Here is a 23,861-nt window from a genome sequence, read left to right as displayed (position 1 = left end):
TTAACTGTAAGTGAGAACACTTTATCTGTAGATGCAGTTTTCGCTGAGGGTGATGGGGCAAGAATTAGCTTTATTTGATCTGTTTCATTCTGAAATTTGAATGAGCGAGATCGAAGTTCCCTAAAGAACTTTGAAATTCTGTTGTCACTTAGATCAGATTGACGCCATTTTCGAAATAAGAGTAGTGAAGTTATGGTTACAAATTTTCAACCTCTTGCTCTCCTGAGCCTTCATACTGTACTCATCTGTCCTCACCGATTAACATTTTGCAGGGGAATGTGTTCAGCATACTAGAAGTCAGCCTGTAATGGAAGTTAGTACGCTTCATGGTGAAGTTTCAGTTTTGTAAAGGGTAACAGGTGTGACAGGTTAAGGTATGCTCTCTAACTCAGTGGTCTTCCAGTTAATGCAGTTTATGCTACACGTCTTCACACAGCTTATGCTGTTAATGTCATACCTTATTAGAAATCAGAGGTCGGCAGCCGTCCTCCTACACAGTCATACTTGCACAAACCCATTCAGCCCCTTTAAACCTCCAGGGCAGTTTGATTAGGTGTTTTTACACATAACAGGACACTCCTGGAGGATGGCTGCCGGGCTTTGGCGTAGATATTCTGGTTCTGATCTGTTCTCTGAATGATATGTAATGAATGGGTGGGATTGAAACTATACTTAATTTGCACAGATCAGTTTTGGATTCAGATATTTGCTATCATTTTTATTTTAATACAGAACGTATTTGTTTATAAAAAGAAATAAAACTATTGGTAAGAGTGGCCTATTTTAGTGAGTGTATTTCAAATCAAGTCCTGTTACAAATAGAACTGGCTCAGTCTTCGGGGTGTGACTGTCCCCTGGTGGACAGTACTACTTAAACACAGGCTGGGATGAGAGGTCAATACTTCTTTTTCATTGTCACTAATAGGGTGAGATCTTTTCATGAACTCTAAACAGTCTCTATACTACAATACCTGCACACTGCACACCATCACGTCACTGTGTCTGACTGAGACCTCCCGTTCTATACACCTGATCTATGAGCGAGCACTTTACGTGAGATCTGGGAGTTCTGCCTTTGTGTGTAATGGTAAAGCTGTCTGTAGGCTAGTATGGGGTAATTCACAGGAATTCATTAGATGAATTCATGTAATACCCTGAGCAGGCAGTAAGCTGTTTCAGCTCATCACAAAAAGAAAGAAGGAACGAATGAGCAGGAAGCATGATATACAGTCCCCCATTCCCCTTAAATTTATTCAGTAAGTATTACAAGTCTTATAATGTGGAAATCATTGTGACTTATTGCCAAGACCAAAACAAAACAGGTTCTGTTGATAAGGGTTTGAGTGACTTAGTAGAAACCGTGGAAATGCGAGTTTTGTATTAAACTGGAAATGCAAATTTCATGTTAAAAGCAGGAGTTGCCGACACCAGGTGAAGGACATTATGAACGACACGCTAAATCACCTGAAGACATGCCGTCATGTGCATGCCCTGAGACCCCAGTGTCCCCATCAGCTAATACTACATACATGCAACAAAAAGTCTATATTCACATGCCTGGACCTGGATGCAAAGGCTTCATAATGTGAAACATGGAATTCCAGGTCAAAAACAAACAAAAAAACAAACCAACCAAAACAAAAACCTAAAAGGGGCATCTGCTAAAATATGAGATTAAAATAGTATTTACATATACAAACAATTTGCAGAACAGTTCTGGGTTTTTTTACCGGCCAATAGAAACTTGATTTCAAATTCAAGCCAAAAAAAAAGAAAAAAAAAAATCTTAAACAGTGCTCAGCCTGCACTACACAAACTTACAAATTATTATTATGCTACAGCCAAAAAAAAAGTCATGCCAAAAACTCATGCCACACATACAAGACCTGTCTGATCTCTACTAGAATAGTTTTAAAAATTAAAATAATAATGTAAATTTAAAAAAAAAATATATATATATAAGCAGAAAACAAGCCATTTCATGAAACATAATGAAAACAGATGGGATCTGTCATGGCACATTACAGGACAAAAAAAGAAAGAAAAACAAAAAATCCATTGACATGTTGGGAATTGGATTTGTTCACAGTGGTCTGAGAGACGTGTGGGGCCAAAACACGTTGCACTACATATAGGATGGGTGTCACCGAGTGTCATGTTTTTATTTTGTGATTTATTTTTCTTAATGGTCTAAAGTGTACAGGTCAGTAAGAGTCCTCCCATGGTCAGTGGTCTAATGAAGGAGCTGATCTCTGTGCCAGTGCTTTGGAAATGCAGTACAGACGGAAAGGTGCACTGTGGTGCTATTCAAGGTTAGAAAAGCCATTTTAGTCTCAAAAGATCAAACCAAAGAGAAAAAGAGGTGCTCCCCATCTTCTACTTCTCTTATCATAGAGGCGTGGTCTCCGGTCGCCGCAGAAACGGGGAGGAGAGGAATGGGGAAAAAAAAAAAAAAAAAAGCAGTCAACGGTCCAGGTGAGCTCAAGCGACCACCGAACAGAGAGAAGCACACGTCCAAGCAGACAGACTGATACACTATGGTACAAGTCCCACATGGTCCTCACCACACCCATCAATCATTTCTTTGCCTGCTCGGTGACCTCACCACACCCACCAATCATTTCTTTGCCTGCTTGGTGACCATGGCTCTGGGCGGAGTCACAGGACGGCTGGAGTTGGGCTTTTTCTTCTCTGCAGGTTTCAAAATCTGAGAACAGAGGAAACAAAAGATATTGGAATAAATTTAAATGACTTCCATAGGGCACAATGTTAAACAAACCAAAAAAGCTGCTTTTAAAGGTCTCTCATTTGAGATGTGTATGAATGTCAGAGAACAGACCGGTGTAACAGTACACATGTTTTCATGGATCTGTGGTTTGCCATAAAGATTAGGGCTGAGGTTTCTCTACCTGAAAGGAACACATGAGGGTTTCGTCCACGCTCATCATGGCTCCAGCGTTGTCAAACTCCCCACAGTAGTTTGGTGCAGAGAACAAAGTCACAAGCTGCCGCTTGGCAAAGAACTCATATCCATCCTCTACAACCTGTCCCACAGAGAGAAAGATGGTATAAAACCACATTCACACCTCAGAAACCCATTCTCTACTCTTCTCTTCAACCTGTCTCACATAAAGCCACATGAACACCTCATTCTCTCTAAACTGTTCCTCGACAGTGTTTTTTTGTTTCTCTCTTCACTGTCATACAGACTCTCGTAGAGCTACTATCACATACAGCACAAGACTAAATCCTTTCACCTCTTCTCAACAACCCAAAACATCTACAACCCAGCAGGTCTCATCTGATAGAGAACGGAGCTAAACCGAACAGGGGCTGAGAGAATGCTTCCACTATTATGAGTGTGAATGAATGACTGGTGAGCCCTGCAGAGGGCATCACAGAGGTAAGAGAGTTTGTAATGGTTGTACCTGGTGAGCCCTACAGATTAGGTCCAGGTCATGTTTGTGCAGGAATTTGGCCACCACCTCCGCTCCAAATGTAAAGGAGACACCACGATCATTCTCCCCCCAGCCCAGCACGTCTTTGTCCGGGTCGGACCAGAGCAGGTCACAGAGCAGGCCCTGGTCAGGCACATCTGTGGGCCTCATGATCCGTCTGATTTGTTCCATAGACTGGAGGTCTGGAGACAGGCCTAGAGGGAGCAAGAGAACAGTGAGCAGGTTAGAATGGGAGAACTCCACAGAGGCCTAGAGGGAGCAAGAGAACAGTGAGCAGGTTAGAATGGGAGAACTCAACAGAGTGAACTCCTCCTCCCTCATTACATTCAAATGCTTGACTGAGAAAATAAACCAACAGGGACAGATCAATGGACACAAACATCTATTAGGTCTTTGAAAACAGGTCATAATTATGCCAGTCGTAATAAAATTTGGCATTAGCAGACATTCAAAAACTAAAGTACCAAATTTCAGTACAGTGACATTTCAGGACAGTGAACTGTGGAGAACAGTTAGTGTGACCCTTCTGGGGGTTCATAGTAAAAGTTTAAATGTTTCATACAGAGGCTGTTCATGGGGCCTGTCCCATTGGCTGTGGTTCCTCTGAATATTTATCCCATTGTTCTCATTCTGCCTGACATGTGAAACAGGAAACTGAGGGTTGGGCTGCATGTACCCATGTACATGCTGCCCCCCCCAAAAAAAACACACACACACACACAAAAATCCTCCTAACATTCTAAGTACATTACAGAGTCATGCTTGCAGTCCTCCATGGCTTTGTCCACTTCAGGCAGTCCCAAACTGCTGTCCAGATCTGATATGTTCTCTCTGATGGGTCATGTTCATTTAATTAGTTCTCAGTGTCAACTGACTGTGGCTCTAACAGGGACTGTGTGTGTCAGTGAACAGAGACACAGGACATGCGTCTGCGTCGTCTGTTCATCAGACATGCCCCCGCCCCTGTCCTGCAGCCTCTAATCGTTTACAGCCCACTACAATATAACACATCCAAAAACCAGGAAAAAAAAAAAAAACAGCTTAAGCCATAGCTTTGGCGCTCCCTCTTCATCCTCTCTAACTGTCCCATCAGAACAGGATTAGGAGATTAAGCTGCCACATGGCCAGTCAAAAATAAAATATCACTTAAACGAAGTTAAACATTGAACAACCCTGAGTGGACTGATCTCAGTCAGACCACGGCACCTGGAACAGGATTTCTGTCCACAGAAACGTGACCCAAATACGCACTCAAAATGCACACCGCTTTCTCCTGTTCACACTCACCGGAACATATCCATTAACAAAAAAAACAACTCCACAAAGGTAGAAAAATCACAGGGTCTGTTTTAGCTCCTCAATCCATTAAAAATGGCATGGCTCATGGTGGCTAATACACATTAGCTTTTGACAACTTGTGTCTTTCAGAGACAAATGTAAAACAGAGAACTTTTTTTTTTTTATTGAGTCTGGAATCAGACAGCCAGAACAATACTAATGAGCACATCACTAAATCTGCATTACTGCTGATAGTTTTCCACTGCTCTCTAAAACTCAATTCAGCTGATGAATCAAAGACTATGTTGCAACTCAAAGAAAAGATTTATCAATCATTTTCTCTTTATTGTTCCCATTTCTGTCTGAAATTTGGAATAGCAAACACGCTGTGATGCCCTGCCAGTCGAGGTGTCACAAGGGCGTCTTCTCAGCCCTTGCCAATGCTAAAAAACAAACTGCCTTTGATATGGAACCTGTTACTGCATGTTTTCACTTCCTCAGCAGTCTGAACGCAAAATCACTCAAGACACAGTGTAACTGCCTGAAATCACAGCATACGTTAAGTTAAGTTTGTGATTGCACACACACACTGTGAACAGTGAGCAGTGTATTTGTCCTCTGCATTTAACCCATCCAACACACCAGTAGTGAACACACACCAGACGCAGGAGCAGTGGGCAGAATTCCTTGCGCCCGGGGAGCATTGGGGTTAAGTGCCTTGCTCAAGGGCACACAGCCGTGGATGTTGGGCCTGGGAATCAAACCGGCAACCCTCCAGTCACAAGCCCGGTTCTCTAACCGTTTGACCACGGCTGCCCCTGTTAGGGTTAGAGTTAGGGTCAGAGTTAGGGTCAGTAACAACTGGTAGACTGCCGCCTTCCTTCCTGTGAACCCGTTACGCTGCCTGACTAAACTACGCAGGTCTGTGGAAAACTGAGAAACATGCTTCATGTGTGATGGCATCAGCATGTACTACATCATTGCAAGGTAAGGAAGAGATAAGAGACAGTGATCCATAAACTGATAACCAACTGAGCAGCTGGACTGTAGTCAGTGGAGCCTGATATGCAAAACTCACTGGAACACACGTGTATAAAATGATCAGCTCAGATGCTTTCTGTACGTACCTCCATGGCAACAGAAGATCTTCTCATCAACGATGGCTGCAATGGGCAAGCAGTTGAAGCAGTCGGTGAATGTCTTCCATAGTTTGATGTTGTAGCGTCTCTTGCCTAACAATAATACGGGACATATCCACATTAACAGGCACAATAACACAGGACATATCCACATTTGCTGGCACAATAAGCACAGATCAGAAACACCCACACATCAGACTCTGAAAATTCATTAAATAACATCACAGTTAAAACACAAGTCCCTTTGCTTAGAAGCAGGTCTGCCTGTCAGCACACAGCTACTGACGTACACACACAGTTTAAATTCTGATTGTCTCCCCTCTTCCCCCTCCTTAAACCCCATGTCTTCAGCCAATTTACTTATTAACATCCAAGACAGCTGTAAAAGCTCTAAAAGCTGTAAAAACTCAGCAAGGTAGACCATAGCAGGACAGAAACGGGGTACAGGAATACAGATACAGGTGGAGGGATAGAGGAATACAAATACGGTGGTAAAAGGATACAGGAATATAGATGCAGTAAGGGGTTTGGTCACTGCTCTAGGACAAAGTGACTCACTGGTGACTTGCAAAGCATGACAGTAAAATATCTGCATTCATTCATAAACACAATACAAAAACAAATAATGACAAGTAAACAATGTTAAAGAGAAACAAAATCAGGGAGTATGACTTCCACAGAATGACTGAGAGCAGAGATAACTGTACTCAAGTTCTCTAACTAGGGTTAGTCCAAAGACTTCCTGGATCGTTTGATTTAATACCAGTCTCACGTTGTCTGTGTGACTGAGGAAGCCACACTAACTAACTTTTTATATCTAGATTAAAAATTGTCTGTGTGACTGAGGAGGCCACACTAACTAACTTTATATCTAGATTAAACGTTGTCTGTGTGACTGAGGAGGCCACACTAACTAACTTTATATCTGGATTAAACGTTGTCTGTGTGACTGAGGAGGCCACACTAACTAACTTTATATCTGGATTAAACGTTGTCTGTGTGACTGAGGAGGCCACACTAACTAACTTTATATCTAGATTAAACGTTGTCTGTGTGACTGAGGAGGCCACACTAACTAAATTTATATCTAGATTAAACGTTGTCTGTGTGACTGAGGAGGCCACACTAACTAAATTTATATCTGGATTAAACGTTGTCTGTGTGACTGAGGAGGCCACACTAACTAAATTTATATCTGGATTAAACGTTGTCTGTGTGACTGAGGAGGCCACACTAACTAACTTTATATCTGGATTAAACGTTGTCTGTGTGACTGAGGAGGCCACACTAACTAACTTTATATCTGGATTAAACGTTGTCTGTGTGACTGAGGAGGCCACACTAACTAACTTTATATCTGGATTAAACGTTGTCTGTGTGACTGAGGAGGCCACACTAACTAACTTTATATCTAGATTAAACGTTGTCTGTGTGACTGAGGAGGCCACACTAACTAACTTTATATCTAGATTAAACGTTGTCTGTGTGACTGAGGAGGCCACACTAACTAAATTTATATCTGGATTAAACGTTGTCTGTGTGACTGAGGAGGCCACACTAACTAACTTTATATCTAGATTAAACGTTGTCTGTGTGACTGAGGAGGCCACACTAACTAACTTTATATCTAGATTAAACGTTGTCTGTGTGACTGAGGAGGCCACACTAACTAAATTTATATCTGGATTAAACGTTGTCTGTGTGACTGAGGAGGCCACACTAACTAAATTTATATCTGGATTAAACGTTGTCTGTGTGACTGAGGAGGCCACACTAACTAACTTTATATCTGGATTAAACGTTGTCTGTGTGACTGAGGAGGCCACACTAACTAACTTTATATCTAGATTAAACGTTGTCTGTGTGACTGAGGAGGCCACACTAACTAAATTTATATCTGGATTAAACGTTGTCTGTGTGACTGAGGAGGCCACACTAACTAACTTTATATCTAGATTAAACGTTGTCTGTGTGACTGAGGAGGCCACACTAACTAAATTTATATCTGGATTAAACGTTGTCTGTGTGACTGAGGAGGCCACACTAACTAACTTTATATCTGGATTAAATGTTGTCTGCATGATTCAGGCCAGCGCCAGTTTTGCAAATTTGTCTACTCTTACACGCAGGACTGCATTAAAAAGTGGACTCACATTCATCGTAGAAACCGTAGATGCGGTTGATAGACGCACACTCATGATTACCCCTCAACAAAAAGAAGTTTTCGGGGTATTTGATCTTGTAGGCCAGGAGCAGGCAGATGGTCTCCAGAGATTGCTTCCCTCTGTCCACATAGTCCCCCAGGAAGAGGTAGTTACTCTCTGGAGGATATCCACCGTACTCAAACAGCCTGAGCAGGTCGTAGTATTGCCCATGGATGTCACCTACAGAAACACAACAACATTACACATCCATCCTCTTATCACTGAGAAATGAACTGGATATTGGGATGATGAGTAATGTTTAGAGATGAGTTGTGTAAAGCAGCCTAAAGTGAATATCTCCACGACCCCGACACACACCTTAGTCAGTGACTGCTCCACATGCTTACATTATACTATCTAAAGTAAGTAAGCACATTTCAAGATACTGTGTGCGTGTGCGCGCACCTGTGTGTGTGCAGAAGTGATTTGGAACAGGGTACAGATGCAACAGAATGTCTTTGTCAGAACCTTGAGAGTATTATAGGTGTAACCACACAACAGTCTGTCCTCACAAACAATGTGGACCACAAAAATCCTTGGCTCGTGGAGAGTACACACGAGACATTTTCCCAAAGAAATCTAACCAGGCCATTCCACACTACAGAACGCTTTACATCCACACCCAAACTACAACGGAATGATTTAGGAATGTGACACATTATTAGATCACACTGGCAGATGTTGACTGTTTTTAGAGGACTGCATTGGGACTGGGATCCTGCGGGACCCAACGCAAATATCGCAGGAACGGGCAGTTTTAATTTTGGGAGTGGGCGGCACCCCCTGACTTAATCCTCATCGTGGGCAAGAAAAAAACTCCCCAAAAACCCAGGTTTATTTATTACCTCCGCCAAGGAGGTTATATTTTCGGTGCCATTTGTTTGCCCGTCTGTCTGTTTGTCTTCGGTGGCATTTGTGTGTGTGTCTGTTTGTCAGCAGTATTACGCAAAAACTACCGGGCTGATTTTCATGAAACTTGGTGGAGGGGTGTAGTGCAGGCCAAGGAAGAACCCATTGAATTTTGGAGTGGATAAGATTCACAGGGTGGATCAGAATCAGAATCAGATTTATTGGCCAAGTATTCCGGCTGATTGTGTCTCTCTAGTACTACAGGCACTATACAGACAATGTACATGTTATTTACAGACCAGAGTACACAATATACACGCAATATACAGACTATATGAGACATCAATATACATAAGTGGGTGTGGAAGTGCAAACAACAACAACAGTAATGTGCATTAAGTAACAGAATGTACATGAACAATGGTAATGTGCATATGTATATGGGTAGTGCAAATAAAAACAAAACAAAACAAGACAAAAGTAGTATGTGCATCACATATGGGAAAGAGAAATGGAAGTATGATTATTGTACAGTTCGGTTACTGTAGATGTGCGCAGGGTGTAATAACAGTCTGTAGAACAGGAGCAGTGATGCGTAGCAGATGATACTGCTGGTCAGTTGTTCATGAGGGTTATGGCATGGGGGAAGAAAGATCCACATGTTATTTTCCACTTTCTGTAACACTGCGAGACGAACTGAAAATGAACTGAATTTGTCGCAAATGCGAGAACCAGTCCCACTTACTGTGAATGCTGTGCCATGACTAAACACACAACAAAACATAACAGCCATCTCAAACATCACTGTAGATACAAATGAAGCAGGTCTGAAAATAATGCCTAAATTATCTTTACTGTCCATTTTCCAAGTCAATATGACCAAAATAAGCCTATTTAAAGGTTATTGTGGGCTTGCATAACACAAGCATAATCGCTAAGCATTTCTTACAATAAATTAACTTTCACAATTATACATTCTGATTTTTTATTTTTATCTAATAGCTTTGGAAATATATCCAGTGGTATACTGGTTGCGGTTGCAGATTTGAATATCATAGAAGAGTGGACTATTGGCCTCTCAGAGTGCCCTCCCAGTTTTATTTTTTATCAGCTGAATAAAAAAAAAAAAAAATCAGTGGAACTCTATTGTGCGGGTGTGAATGGTCAGAATGTTTGCAGGTGTGGGCAGTAGTGGACACACACATTGCAGGAGCGGGCAGAAATGGTCAGAAATCCAGTCGGAGCGGGTGGGAGTGGGATTAAGAAAACAGTCCTGCGGAGTGCTCTACTATGATGTTAAAGGCCTGGTAAGTGCTGTGAGAAACACTGAAGGTTTAGAACTGTACTCTCACTCTGCCTGCCTCACTTCTCATAAACAGGACAGACACACTGTGTACCACCTGTTTTACAAACTAAACCAACACATCACGTCACCTGGACATACACTAACTCAATCCTGTGACAAAACCCAGTTTTACCTTCAGTAGTGGACTGACATAAATGCAAACACATAATCTGTGTGTGTTGGCATTCCCATCCTGATTCAGTATGCATGCTTCATTTATTTCCAATCAGTGCCTGCCCTTCTACTGAACAAAGCCAAGCTCTGCAACATCACTAACCAAACCTTTATAGTCACTCTCATTCATTCATCTTTACCAACTGTGACACTGAACATTACAGACCTCCTTATTTTTCTTCCTGTTATTGTATCACTCATGTTTATCATTTATTTAATACCTGAAACTCCACTGAAATGTCATTTATGACACAAATTACTCTCGTACACACACACACAGAGATGAAACAGGCCCTTCAAAAGTGTTTCCAGGCCTTCCCTCTCTGGTCTGTGTTACTCACCACAGATCTTGAGCGGGGCTTCCAGCTCCAGCAGAATGGGCTGACTGAGGAAAATCTCACGAGACTTCAGACAAAGGCCTCTGATCTCATTCTCCTGCAGCTGCACGTTCTTCCCCGGCTTTGACCCGCGCACTGCAGAGGGAAAAAAAACACACAGTTGGCACTGGAAAAATGCACTGCAGAGGGGGAAAACACACAGCACTGGACAAATGCACTGCAGAGGGGAAAAACAGTTGGCACTGGAAAAAAGCACTGCAGACAAACAGTTAGCACTGGAAAAATGCACTGTAGACAAACAGTTAGCACTGGAAAAGTGCACTGTAGACAAACAGTTAGCACTGGAAAAGTGCACTGCAGACAAACAGACAGTTAGCACTGCAGACCGACAGACAGCTCTCTATAAAATCAGTTAAATAAAAGCTAGCAAACTCAATATTGTATGCAACATTGGTTGTTTACAAGATGTATTGTAAATTAACGCTGCCACTCGATTGAATCTGTTCACCCACATTTTATTCAAAACTTAGCGTCATTAGCCATGTAAAGTAGACTTCTACCTTTCCAGGATTTTCATGTCATGTGTGAGCACGCTTGTCCTGGTAATGTTCCAGGAATGATGGGAAAGGGGGTATCCCTAGCACGGCCAGACAAATTTACCCGGTAATATTCTGGGTCTTGTTTGTGAAAGGGGCTAGAGACTCGAGTCTGAACAAGGTAACAACATAACACCACCAGATAGCCAAATGACGGTTTTGACGTATTTGTCCAGTGATTTGCTCAAGCCAAGCTGTGGCAAGAGATTTAAAGTTAAACCAAAAGTAGCAAACCAGCGAGGAGCGGTCAGCGACAATAATTCAGTATTGTCTGGAAGTACATCATTTGTCTGCAAAATCTGTTGTAAAGGAATAACATCCTAAGAAAAAACAACAATCAGTATAATCTGTTCACCTTCCATTTTGTTCAAAACAAAGCATCCACAGCATAAGTTAGAAGTCATACCTGTTTTTCTGGGATTTTCATGGCATGTGTGAATTCACTTGTCCCATTATCGTTCTGGTAATGGGGTTTGAGTATGAATGTGGTGTCCCCCCAGCACTGCTGTCAGAGTTAGTCCAGCAATTTTCCGGGTCTGAAAGTTCATAGTGCCATTGGGATGTGCTTCACTTATATACACTGGATACATCAATGGATGTGATGGATGTTAATAGCCTAAGCACTGGACATGTCAATGGATGTGATTCATTAATAAGCAATGGACACGTCAAAGGACGTGATGGATGTTAATAGCCTATGCACTGGATACGTCAACGGTTTTTAAATGGTTTTTGATTTTTAAAAAATACAGCCGTGTTCCAGGTTGCCACGGTAAAGATAAACATATGTAAAGAAAGGGATTTCTGGTCTTACTGTCCAGCCCTGTTTCAGCGTTATCTTTAGTTAAATCTACAACTTCAAAATCAACAAATGCAGGGCCACCCTGTATTTCACTAGCTGAAATAACTGTGCTTTTGGATTTTTTTTCCATGAAAAACAAAACATGTAACAAATAAAAAAAATGTTGATTCAACTATAAATGTAACTGGTTCCATTTTTATACAATACTACATGAAGGTAAGGAAATACATATATATATAAAAAACAAAACAAACAAAAAAAACCCTTTTGAGTTGTGGGCAGAGAGCATCACAAAATTCTACCTTTTTGGTTGCTTTAGTTTTCACTGATTTTAAAACAGAGGATTAAATACTCTTCACCGTATTATAATCATTGTAACAAAAAAAAAGAATGAGTTTTCATAGGCTTAATGCACACAGCCTGTACACATCAGGTGATCAGCGGGGCTACAAGGCCAAAGCCTGAATCTGATGGTTTAAAATCAGAGAAAAGGACGACAAGCCACCCGCATGGTCAGAAAGGCACACGTTTAACATTGGGAGTATGGCAAAAAGGCATTACAGAATTCTAAAAGATTAGCATCAGGAATCTGGGAAACAACAGCCCTTTACTTTAGAACATGTCCAGCAGTGCTGTAGTACCTGAGATCGGTCTTGGTCTTGGTCATCTCAGAATCGACCACATTTTTACTGGGTCTTGTCTTGGTCTCAGGCATAGAGGACTCGGGATTTTATTTCAAGCCCGGTCAAGACCACAACTGCTGGGATAGCCGCAGTGAGGTTAGCACACATTGGAGGATATACTTTTAAAAGGAGAGAGAAATTTCCTCAATACAGCAACAAGGCCAAAAAGATCACCAAGAGGGTAATTGAATTAATCGCTTTGGATGACCAGCCCATGTGGCAGCGAATACAGAGGTGCGTTCAAATTCGGCAAATTGAGGCGAACGTTCCAGGTGGACGGGTTTTCCTTTAACTTTTAAATTTGAATGTTTCTTAGGTCAGCATACCTCGACAACATTAATCCTCAAGGCTACTAATAAAAACCAAGGTACCATTTCAAATTTGAAACACCTTAAGCTTTAGCTGTGTGATGTATGCGAGTTAGCCTAAACTAACGACCACAGAGAGCAATACAGTTGCTTAACTAATGCTAAGTATTAAAGTATGATAGCATCCAAAAAAAAAAAAAAGAGGCTTTCAGAAAAAGTATCAACCTAACTGACAGTTAGATAAGTTAACCACTTGAATAACTGCAAGATTAAATAAAATCAAACACTTACGTATGTTTTCTGGTATAACTCCAGCAGTACGCCTTACCCTCTCAACACAACATTTCGGATGCTGCTCTACCGGAGCTTTACAAGAAACTTTTTTTTGGGGTAAAAAAAAAAAAAAAGCCAAGAGCAGCTAGGCCGGAGGCAATTCTTTTCTTAATGCATTTGCTATTCAGCATATACCCACATTGAATTGGTTTAAATAACTTTAATGTACTTGAAATGTGCACGGTGCAACTGTAGCCTACTACCTAGGAAAATACAAGTATCGGACTGGGACTTGGTATCGGCAGATACTCAATATTAAATGATTCGGGTCGGGATAGGGGGCAAAAAAAAAATTAGGGATGTCCTGATCAAGTTATGTTCAGTTTCTCTTTAAACAGTAGTAAAGGATTACTCATGATTGCTCTTCTGAATAATAACAATAAAGATCCACATAACTCTTGAAAACACATTTTGGGACCTTTCTGTTCAAAAGTTCGCCCTAGTTCTAGTGACCAACCAGGCATCTAGGCATTTTATTTCAACTTAGATTTCAATAACTTACTAGGATGGATGAAATGACAATAAAAGTATGATTGTGAAATTTCTCAAAAAAAGTGAAAAGTGAAAAAAAAGTGGAATACATATCTAAAATGAGTCTGGGTCAACTTCAAAGGTCAGGCCTGGTCCCAGTGACTAACAGATGTAGACATGTCATTTCATCTTAAATATTAAAAACACCCTGGAATTGATGAAATAAACACATAAATACAGTTTTGAAACTTCTCAAAAATTTGTGAAATCACATAACATGTGAAAAAAGTGTTTTTTGGATCAGGCTAAGTCCTAGTGACCGACCCAAGGATGTAGACATTTCATTTCATCTTATAGATCAATGGATGTGATTCATTAATATGCACTGGATGTGATTCATTAATAGCCTATGCACTGAATGTTGATATAGTTGTGAAACCTCTCAGAAATTTGTGAAAACAGATAATATGTCAAAAAAGCGCTTTTTGGTCTCAAAGGTCCAAAGGATGTAGTCATTTCATTTTATGTCAATAACACTCTAGCAATCATAAAATACACACATAAATACAGATGTGAAAAATGTCAGAAATTTGAAATTAGAAAACATATGAAGTCAGAAAACATCTTATACAGAAAATTGTATTGTGTTAGGTGGATGGTAAAACATGGAAAAGCAGTGTTGAATAAAGATGTTTAAGTTGATTTCAGGCTAGTGTTTGTATGTGGTTGTTTTTATGGGAATGTGCATCTTTCAGATCAATTTGAGAAGTGTCTATGGTTTGCATGTTCCATATTTTATCGTCAGTGTGTCATGCAATGTGGGACTTGCACTGCTCTGGTCCTGGTCTCTCTCGCCCTGTATTGGTCTTGGTCTTGACTTTGTCTCAACCCCTCAAAGTCTTGGTCTTGTCTCGGTCTCGATACACTCTGGTCTTGGTCAGGACTTGGTCTCGGTTTAGGTGGTCTTGATTACAACACTGATGTCAAGCCTAAACTCCATTAACCTAGGGCTCCAGACTAACTTTTTACACTGGTTGCGTGTAACTTTTTTCATTTAGATGCACCAGCGCATAATTTAAGAGCACCCAAAATTTTCCACTGCGCCTTTTGTCACCACAATGATACATTTTAAACGTTAAATTTTTTGTCAGTTCCCATACACGTTGGTAATGTCTTAACACATTATGTAAATGATGTTAAACAGGAATAAAGGTGCAGGGGAGGGGGGCTGCTCTGCCGGTAACACATCTGTCATGGCACAGGAGGTCAACCGCGTAGCCAACAGACGGGCCTGACGGGCCTAGGCCTGCCCAAAAGATGCACAGGCCCCCCGAGTCAGGATGGAATTATTTCATACTAAAAAAATTATACGTTATTGTTTGTTAAATTGGTTGATAATATAGCATTATCATCACAAACGCCCCTGAAACAAAGAAAATGTGTTCTAATTTTTTATTTGTATAATACTCGATGGGTTTGACTGACATCTATATTAGCCAATTAACAAGTTTGGTTCCAGCGATGTAAACCTTCAACCGGAGATAGCAGCTGGTTTTCCACCAAACAATTTCGCATAAGCGTATTCATGAAAATTCGGATAAGGAAATGTCTGTGCACACTTCCATCAGCTGTGTTATACGAATTGAAAATGTACACTCTCCTTCTCATCACTGGAGGAGTTGAGAACAGCTGTCAGTTTAAAACTTGTCTGTGGCAACTTTAAAGGAAGTATGTGATAAAATTGCAACAAACCTCTTGTTGATGCGACTAAACCTTTTTCCATCAACCAGTATCATTTTACCCTATGCTGATCACCTCTTTCCAGCAAATAAATTTCTTGTGCAACTTAAAAGATTTGATGCAAAGTTCAAGCGTTAATTTGCATTAAATAGTTGGATGGAAACCCAGCTAGTGTTGTGACAGGGCATGCGTTTTACGCTACTTCTGGTTAAAGGGTGCTTGATGAATAAAGCGTTTTGTGGTTTACCACATATTCTGTTTCAGTGCAAACAAAGAATGGACAATTGGACTGGCTTGGTTATTGAGTACGCTACAGTTGTGACACGGGGTGTCTGACGTGTCATTCAGTTCAGCAATAGGTTATAAAGAATGTGTAAGCTAGTGGCGGAGTGTGAGTAAAAGTCATGCTCGCTCACTTTTGCTGAGCCCCGTCCGAAAATAAATTTTTGGCTACGTCACTACAGGACATGTTTCTTGGAGACATGGTGATTTTTCAATTTGGAACGCCGATGCTACAACAACAAAAGCACTGTTCCCAGCCATGCTTTGGCCGCGTTCTTTGCAATAAATGCAATGCATAATGTTGGCTGTTTTATCATATCTGAGCCATTGAGACAGGACAAGCCATTCTTTTTGCGAAAAGCATATGTTTTGCTCTTTTTGTACGTGGTAGGCTCTGGTTCTGGCTCGGAGTCAGATAAGGCCATCTCTGCCGAAGATGTTGGGTCAGGATTAGGCATCTTACCGGGAGACAGGGGAGACAGGTGATGGAGCGGTACCTCTGCTGATGATGTCGGGTCTGGGCTGGGCCTTCCAGGGCCGGGGACAGGTGTAATGCGCACCGCAGCATTTTTCTTGACGAAAAAATAACCAATAGTTGTCTTCATTTTCAATTGCCAGTATGTTTTAAGGTTGTGGTGTCTTGAGGAGTAGGGCGTGGTTTCACACATACACATACCTGCTTTTTTTTCCCCCCACCCACATTCAGCGAAGAAGAATATCAGGGTCAGAGCCAATCAGAGACAGAGTAGGGGCGGGTCTTCGCTGTGTTTGGGGGGGGGGGGGGGGCGCTACACACATACACACACAGAAACAGAACTGCTAAATGCAGTTGAAAATGTTTAGTCGCACTTGACAGATTTTTGGTCGCATGTGCAAATGTTGCCAACAAGAAAATTGAACTTCTCTGAAGAGAACTGCCTTCTCTGTCCTAAACCAATGCAGTGAATTTTACTGGTCAAAAACGGGCCGCATATGTTAGGGGAGTGAACAGAAGCCTGAGAGAGTCTCTCCAGTCTCAAGAACAACAGGGCTGGAATGCCTGCTGTTGCATCAGGCTCCTATCATAACCTTTATCACCTTATGCTGGCTATGAATACACACTTACATAATCTAAGCAGGATGGCAGGGGAACAGCCTGTGTCAGCGAACCGACAGCGGAGACAAACTGCTCTCACGTCAATTACCTGTGCCAATGAGGACCATAACAGGGCTATAAATACAACAGTGTGAGTGCCTAGTGGCCTTTGTCCCAGGGGAGAATAAAGTAATTTATGGGCATAATCAGAGAGCCTGGTTTGATGTTCAATTGAGTGAGTGTGACACCTGAGCAGATCAAATCCAGGTCACAATCAGAGAACAGGACTTGACCTTCGACCTTCTGCGCTTTGATATCAGAGCTTTTATACGACGAAAGGGCTGAACTTCCAAGTAAATACATTGTCCCCATTACCATAACACGCACATGAGCTCTATGTCACCATATCGCTAGTCTATGAATACAGATTCAGAATAACCAAGAATGCTGTAAAACAGACCAAAATTCAAAATTAATCATTAATTTCACCAGTAAATGGACCCTGAAACATCAATTTGATGATTAAACTTTCAAACTGCTGGGAAAGCTGTACAATCACGTTCCCACCAACATTTCTAAGAGATGAAACATGTAGAGTGAACAAGAGATGAGACATGTAGAGCAAACATGCAGAGTGAACCAGATGTTTCTTTTCTAGCCCTCTACATACACAACTCTTCAGCAAAGCACATGTGAATCACAAGGAAAACCTCTTTTTTGTTGTTGTTGTTTGTCTGATCAGTTCATCAGAAAAGCAGCTAACGATGGCTGGTCATAAAGAACACTGGCAAAGGAGCCATCTTTCATATAAATCTGCAATGTTAAAAGCTGTTTCTGAACAGGGAGAGAGGAAAACAGGCCACTGCTCGTTTAAACATACATTCATTAAAATGCCTGAGAGCTGTCTAGTATTTTTTTTTTTTACTTCAGTTGTTTATCTTTTACTTTAATTTTAGCAAGAAAACACAAGCTCACAACATGGCTGGTGTGCAGGAGTTTTACGATAGACAGACAGACAAAACAGACAGAGTAAAGAGTGCTTTATAGCGCTCAGAGGGAAGCTGAGGTTCACAGCAGCCTAGACAAGAACAATATGACTACTAAAACACAAGAGGATATCAATAGAAGTATATGTAGAACAACACACACAACATCTGTAAGCAGGAGTAGAAAGCACACGCTGTAATACAGGCAGGCAGTTACAATGTAATGATGTCACTTACAGAGACACTAATACACTGCAGTGTTGGTGTACTGTGGTACTTACACACTTGCTCGCTCTCTCTGCCTATACTATACATATAAACATGTATGGTAATGTGAAAAAACACATATGAACTGTACAGACAGGAAATACAGAAACTAAAGAACTACACAAACAACTATCAAGACTGTAAACAGACATGTACAGGTAAAAATAACATTAGTGTACGGAGTGAGTGAGAGAGCTGAACAAGAGGTAAAAACAATGTGTGTAGGCAGTGAAGAAGTGAGAAGAGTGAGAGAAGCATATATAAAACTAGACATGACTGGGTAACAAAATGAGACGTGTGAGAACATAGTGCATGCAGTACAACGCCAGAGATTAGTCTCCGCTGACAAGAGCCTGAAACACAACTGAAACGCTCTGTAGTACGAGGACAAATATGTCTGTCTATACTCTTTGCTATTTTTGTGCTTTTCCACACTTATTCAGATCTAGAGATGATCAAGTGTAAGTCCCATAAATTTCCATACCTGCAGAACAATATTAATTACTGTACAAAACATGAATATACTCATTCTCTACTACTATTTCTAAGGAAGAAGGACAGCTAACTATGGTAAATGAGTAGATCTCCGGTTACACATAACACAGAGGTATGTAACTGTCCTACAAAAAACTTAGCCCCAGGGCCCATACCTATAACAACTTTGATTATCAGTCAATTTTTAACTACACAAAACCTTAAAAAAAAACTCTGCTTTTTAATGTAGTTGGCACAAATTTTAAATCACCTTGGGAAATCATCAAAGGCTATTAACATTATTAGTTATTACAATAATTACAAGTTCTTGGAAGAACGGATAGTCAAAGCATAGGACAATCACAAGCCAACCATTTTGCTTTGTTTTCTCTACAAAAACATTTGTGTCTGTTGAATGCATATAAATGTCACAGTCACCAAACTTGGCGCAGATGCTTAAGCGATAATAAAGTAACACGCTACCTCATCTGATCCGCAGGTTGATGGGAAGAGTATGACTAACTGTCCCTTAGTTTTACACTGTATATCTAATGAACTTTAAACTTTGTAAGCAGTATCTTGTGTGCATGACTGTAACAGAGCTTACACGCTGTTTGTGCCAAACATGAACCAGGACACACCGGGACCCTGTAAATGCTGAGGTGACCATCTCACTACACATGTTGAACCTTTAATACCAAAGCTGTTTTAGTAACAGTATAAGCTGCCAAAATGTAGCCTATCAGCCCAAAAATGGTGCTAAACTGAAACATTTCCAAATGCTGGTCTTCTTTGAGTCCATCCTTGCCACTTCCAGCTATTTTTTTTTGTTATGAAAAACCAAGTTGGCGACTGGATTAAACCTACGGTTGGGTACCAAAGCCTGGTACCAAAATGGCACCGGTTCCCATACGAGTGGTATCTACCAAACCAAATCGCAATGCAGATTTCGGTGCCACTTAAATGCCTGAGCTGTCGATTGAAATATTTGCCCTCTGGTATTCCAAAATGGATGTTACAGGCAACAGAAGCATAACTGCACGTCCTGTGCCATCACTAGTTAACATTACACTTGCTCTGATGGCTACCTTAAACATAGTTAAAATGCCTAAAGCTAAACGGTCTAAAGTGTGGCTGTACTTCATTTCAAATCTAATGAAGCATCTGGCGACGCATGGGATACACTTGAAAGCAGAGGGATGCACCATATTTTCTGCACTTTCAAACACATACCTGTGTGTTCAGACCTCATCGACACCATCTGAGAGGATTTTCTCCTGTGCAGGACATGCAGTTAGTCAGGAGAGGTGTCGTATTTTGCCGGAGAAAGCAAATATGATTATATTTCTGCAATAGAATTGCTTAGGTTTGAAGCTGGAGTTTGTAGAATATGAAGAATTCCAACACAAAATTTATTTTGCAGTTAATTGCTGAAGCTTGAAGCTGAAGTTTGTAGAATGTGAAGAATTCCAACACAAAATTTAGTTTGCTATTATTATTACTGTAACTTATTTAGTGTTAAATTGCTGTAGTTGGAGTAGGTTTTATTTATCATGTAAATTTGTTATGTAAATTTACTAAGTGTTTTGTGTTTATTTATATGTGTATATTTAAGGTGTTAAGTTAAAATACTGTTCAGTTTGAAGTTCAAATTTGCCTTAGAAATAACAAAGCCGTTCTTTAATGTCGATAACCTTAGTTTTGTGCTTCCCTTTTTTTTTTTTTTTTTAAGTATCGGTTCAGGCACCGTTTAGGCACTCGGACCATTTTATAAGTATGGACATAGCACCTGTATCGAAAAAAAAACCCCAAACAATACCCAACCCTACTTTAACCACAGGCACAGAGAACTCTGACAGGACCAGTCAAAGAAGACTGTTTAATCTTTCAAACTGGCCTGACACTGCAACCAGACTAAAGATTACCCTCTGTGTGTGAGTATATATAAAGGTTTTGTGATACATTTAAATCTCCCATACCAAAGTTTCACATTTAGTATGTCTGACAGCCATGCTAGCAAAACCTCAGTCTAATTTTTGTGTCATTAATACAAACACTTTGGTTTGGCAAGAGTTGAAGTTTTTCATAATTTCCCCAAAACAGAACGATTACACATAAATCACAGCCTGTCTGTTACTAAAGTCACCAGGTGGTGTTCCCGTAACAACAGTTAATTATACTGTAGCATCAGTTTGAAAAAGAACGCTCACTGTAAAAGGGAGGACACACAGTCAACACAACTATGACTCAGAGACATATTACTAGCACAGTTAGTGTTTAAATCCCTTCAACGACATAAGAATTCTCTTTAATTTTTTTTTTATACTTTTTACAAACCAAGGTCCGACCGATTAAAAAAGAAAACCGCCATTTTCGCTTTATTGCTGAGAAACACTCGTGTTTGGTGGTATGGTCAAACGTAAACGACTAACACACGCACCTTACTCTGGAAACGCGACAAATGATTCTAGAGGGGGGTTCTGTGGAAATAAGGTATTATCAAATGAAATTAAACGTACTGTAACAGAAGACGGACCAATCCCTATCCTACAGAGACTTGCGTAAAAATATCTTGAATTGCTGTTTTCTCTGATGTTTCATATCACACTTAGTTCCTGTCAGTATCAGCACGTGGGTCATCCTGTGCTAAGGCGTTCTTGCATTCGAGGGCACACCGCATCGGTGCGGTGCAGCGCAGTGAAACCAGGGCATTCGGAGTGTGAATGTGGGTCGGATCCCACCTGCAGTGCAGCTCAATAACAAATAATATCACAGTAACGCCACCGTCTCATCAACTGTACTCAAAATCAACTTTCTTACAATTGACTTAACTGAATCGATCACTCCACAAATTTATGCTGGGGACACTAAATTGTGTTGTACTACATTTGCTAGCTACAACCGTTCTTACGACTTGGATGGGCTTAAGCCATAGCCTGGTCAGTCTAAGTAGCTATGTGGCTACTTGCAACGGGGTGAATATCGTAGGTACGCATTATTATCAGAGTAATCACAATTTGTATGGTTTGGGAACATATGGAACTAAACAACATACGCACAATTATCTTGTGTGTTAACAACAAGAGCGAAATCACTGATGTCCTCAGTGTCTACCAATGCAGAGAGATGGCGAAAGAACCAGACACCAGTTAGGTGTTCCTTGTAAGCGTACCTTACGCTAGCTAGCCTAGCCAGTTTACATGTTAGCAATTTATGGACAAGCCTAAGCATTACGGATGAACTAAGCTAAACACTGGAGCTGAGACTAGTACACTCAGTAGCTTCTACAAACAATCTAAGAAAATTAATGTTCCTTGAAACATAATTTCACACGAAAATCAATTCATATACCTTGTGTTATGATGCGAGAATTTATAAAAAATAACAAAAATAGTGGTACAAGTCAGCTACCTAGCTAGCTTAACATCCGCTGCTCAGAGACTAAACATAGCATGCTAACATTGCCTTAGCCAGCGCCACAAAACTCAAACAAGATTGTTAGCCAGCAAGTATTTATCAGGCACTGATGCTAAATAAGTGAAAACAAGAATATAAAACCAAGTAACTTGACTAGCGTTAACAGGTTTGCACCGCTTGATGTTATCGTTGACGTTCTTACCTTCCAGGAGACGTTGAATGATACTGTCTATGTTAAGCTTGTCGATGTCGGCCATGCCTAGCTAGCGAACTGACTTAATTGACAGTTCTAACGAACTTTACCTTAACACTAGATAAAAACGGGTTTCTGGTTAAAATAAATTGACAAAACAGCTCCGGGCTTCTTGTAACTTTTGTTATTGCTGCTGGGTCTGGTGAGTAGGATCGTCCGTGTCTACACTCCTAGCCTACAATTTCGATATTGCTACACTGCGCTACTACTTGCAATTTGAGCAGGGGAGGCCGGCACGCGGAGGGATACGTCGTTGCTAATGTCGAAATACAGAACCAAAACGCACACCTAAGTATATTCAATATTTCATGTTCTTCCGATTCTTCAAATAACACTGGTTAGCACCTTCCCCTCAATAGCGGTAATGGCTGTCTTATCTTAGCTGAGCAGGAGATAAAGGTGACTATTGGACTATTGACTATTCACACTGGAATTGCATTATGGTTTCGTAAGCCAGCCTTTAACCAGAGTTGAAAATATAGTTGTTAATTAGATTATAGATTTTTTTGTGTGTATTTAGATAAAGCCTAACAAACTTAAACAAACATTTAAGGTGATTTATTAATTATGGAGTAGTATGCAGTGTAAGTTACACTAGAGACATAATAACAAAAATTTTGCTACAGTGTCAGTATGTTTACATCATGGCTGATCAAACGTTGTCTTAAGATGTAAAGCAGTGTCTTGACACCCAGCCCGTAGAGACTCGATGGGCATAAATTTCTGGCTCTAACTAATCGCTAACACAGCTCATTTCATAATCAACAAGGACTTTGTCAGGCACCTATGGAGTGCAGGCACAGATTTACATTTTCTCAGAGCTCAGATTTGAAAATCACTCATCTAGAGGACATGCACACCTCTTTAATAATAATAATAATAATAATAATAACAACAACACAAATTTATGTAGAGCCCAATATCACTATTTATAGTCTCAAAGGGCTTTACATGTCCATAACAAAGTCAAATTAAAATGATATTATCCATAAGATCGAGAAAATAGATAGGTCTTTAGTCTCGTTTTAAAGGTATGGAGAGAGTTTGCCTCCATAATTTCTGTAGGTAAACCATTCAGAGGAAGGGAGAGTGGTAGGAAAAGGCTCAGTTGCCAGCGGACTTCTTTTTAACTCTTAGAACGACTAATAGTCCAGAATCTTGAGAGCGCGGGGTCCAAGGAGGGTGTAATTAAGTCAGACAGGTAGGCTGGCACAAGCCCATGTAAAATTTTATATGTTAAAAAGAGGACCTTAAAATCTGCCCTTGCAAGAATTGGGAGCCAATGAAGGGAAGCCAGGACAGGTGTAACATGATCAAACTTCCTTGTTCTGGTCAGAATTCTGGCAGCAGTATTCTGAACCAGCTGAAAACTTTTGGTAATAGAAGCAG

The 23,861-nt window shown here is 40.6% G+C and overlaps 1 protein-coding gene across 1 annotated transcript; it reads right to left on the bottom strand.

Moving 5' to 3' along the window:
- Window positions 1–1,225: 1,225 nt before the first annotated feature.
- Window positions 1,226–22,680, bottom strand: ppp1cc (protein phosphatase 1, catalytic subunit, gamma isozyme). Its single transcript, XM_030784005.1, has 7 exons — window positions 22,422–22,680; window positions 10,789–10,920; window positions 8,029–8,259; window positions 5,864–5,968; window positions 3,429–3,652; window positions 2,910–3,044; window positions 1,226–2,707 (listed from the first exon to the last, which is right to left on the bottom strand). The coding sequence occupies exons 1-7, from the start codon at window positions 22,474–22,476 to the stop codon at window positions 2,618–2,620; spliced, it is 972 nt and encodes a 323-aa protein (XP_030639865.1). The 5' UTR covers window positions 22,477–22,680; the 3' UTR covers window positions 1,226–2,617.
- Between the last annotated feature and the right edge of the window lie 1,181 nt (window positions 22,681–23,861).

Source organism: Chanos chanos, chromosome 9 (genome assembly GCF_902362185.1).
Source record: "Chanos chanos chromosome 9, fChaCha1.1, whole genome shotgun sequence".
Classification (NCBI taxonomy): Eukaryota; Metazoa; Chordata; class Actinopteri; order Gonorynchiformes; family Chanidae; genus Chanos; species Chanos chanos.
This window is presented reverse-complemented; position numbering and strand designations above follow the sequence as displayed.

Bases quoted from the DNA above. Each gene is read 5' to 3' on its own strand.
- ppp1cc (XM_030784005.1), bottom strand. From the start codon at position 22,476: ATGGCCGACATCGACAAGCTTAACATAGACAGTATCATTCAACGTCTC. The intron at 8,260-10,788 runs GTGAGTAACACA...GTGTTTCTGTAG, and splicing joins AGCCCCGCTCAAGATCTGTG to GTGACATCCATGGGCAATAC. The intron at 5,969-8,028 runs GTGAGTCCACTT...TATTATTGTTAG, and splicing joins CTACGGTTTCTACGATGAAT to GCAAGAGACGCTACAACATC.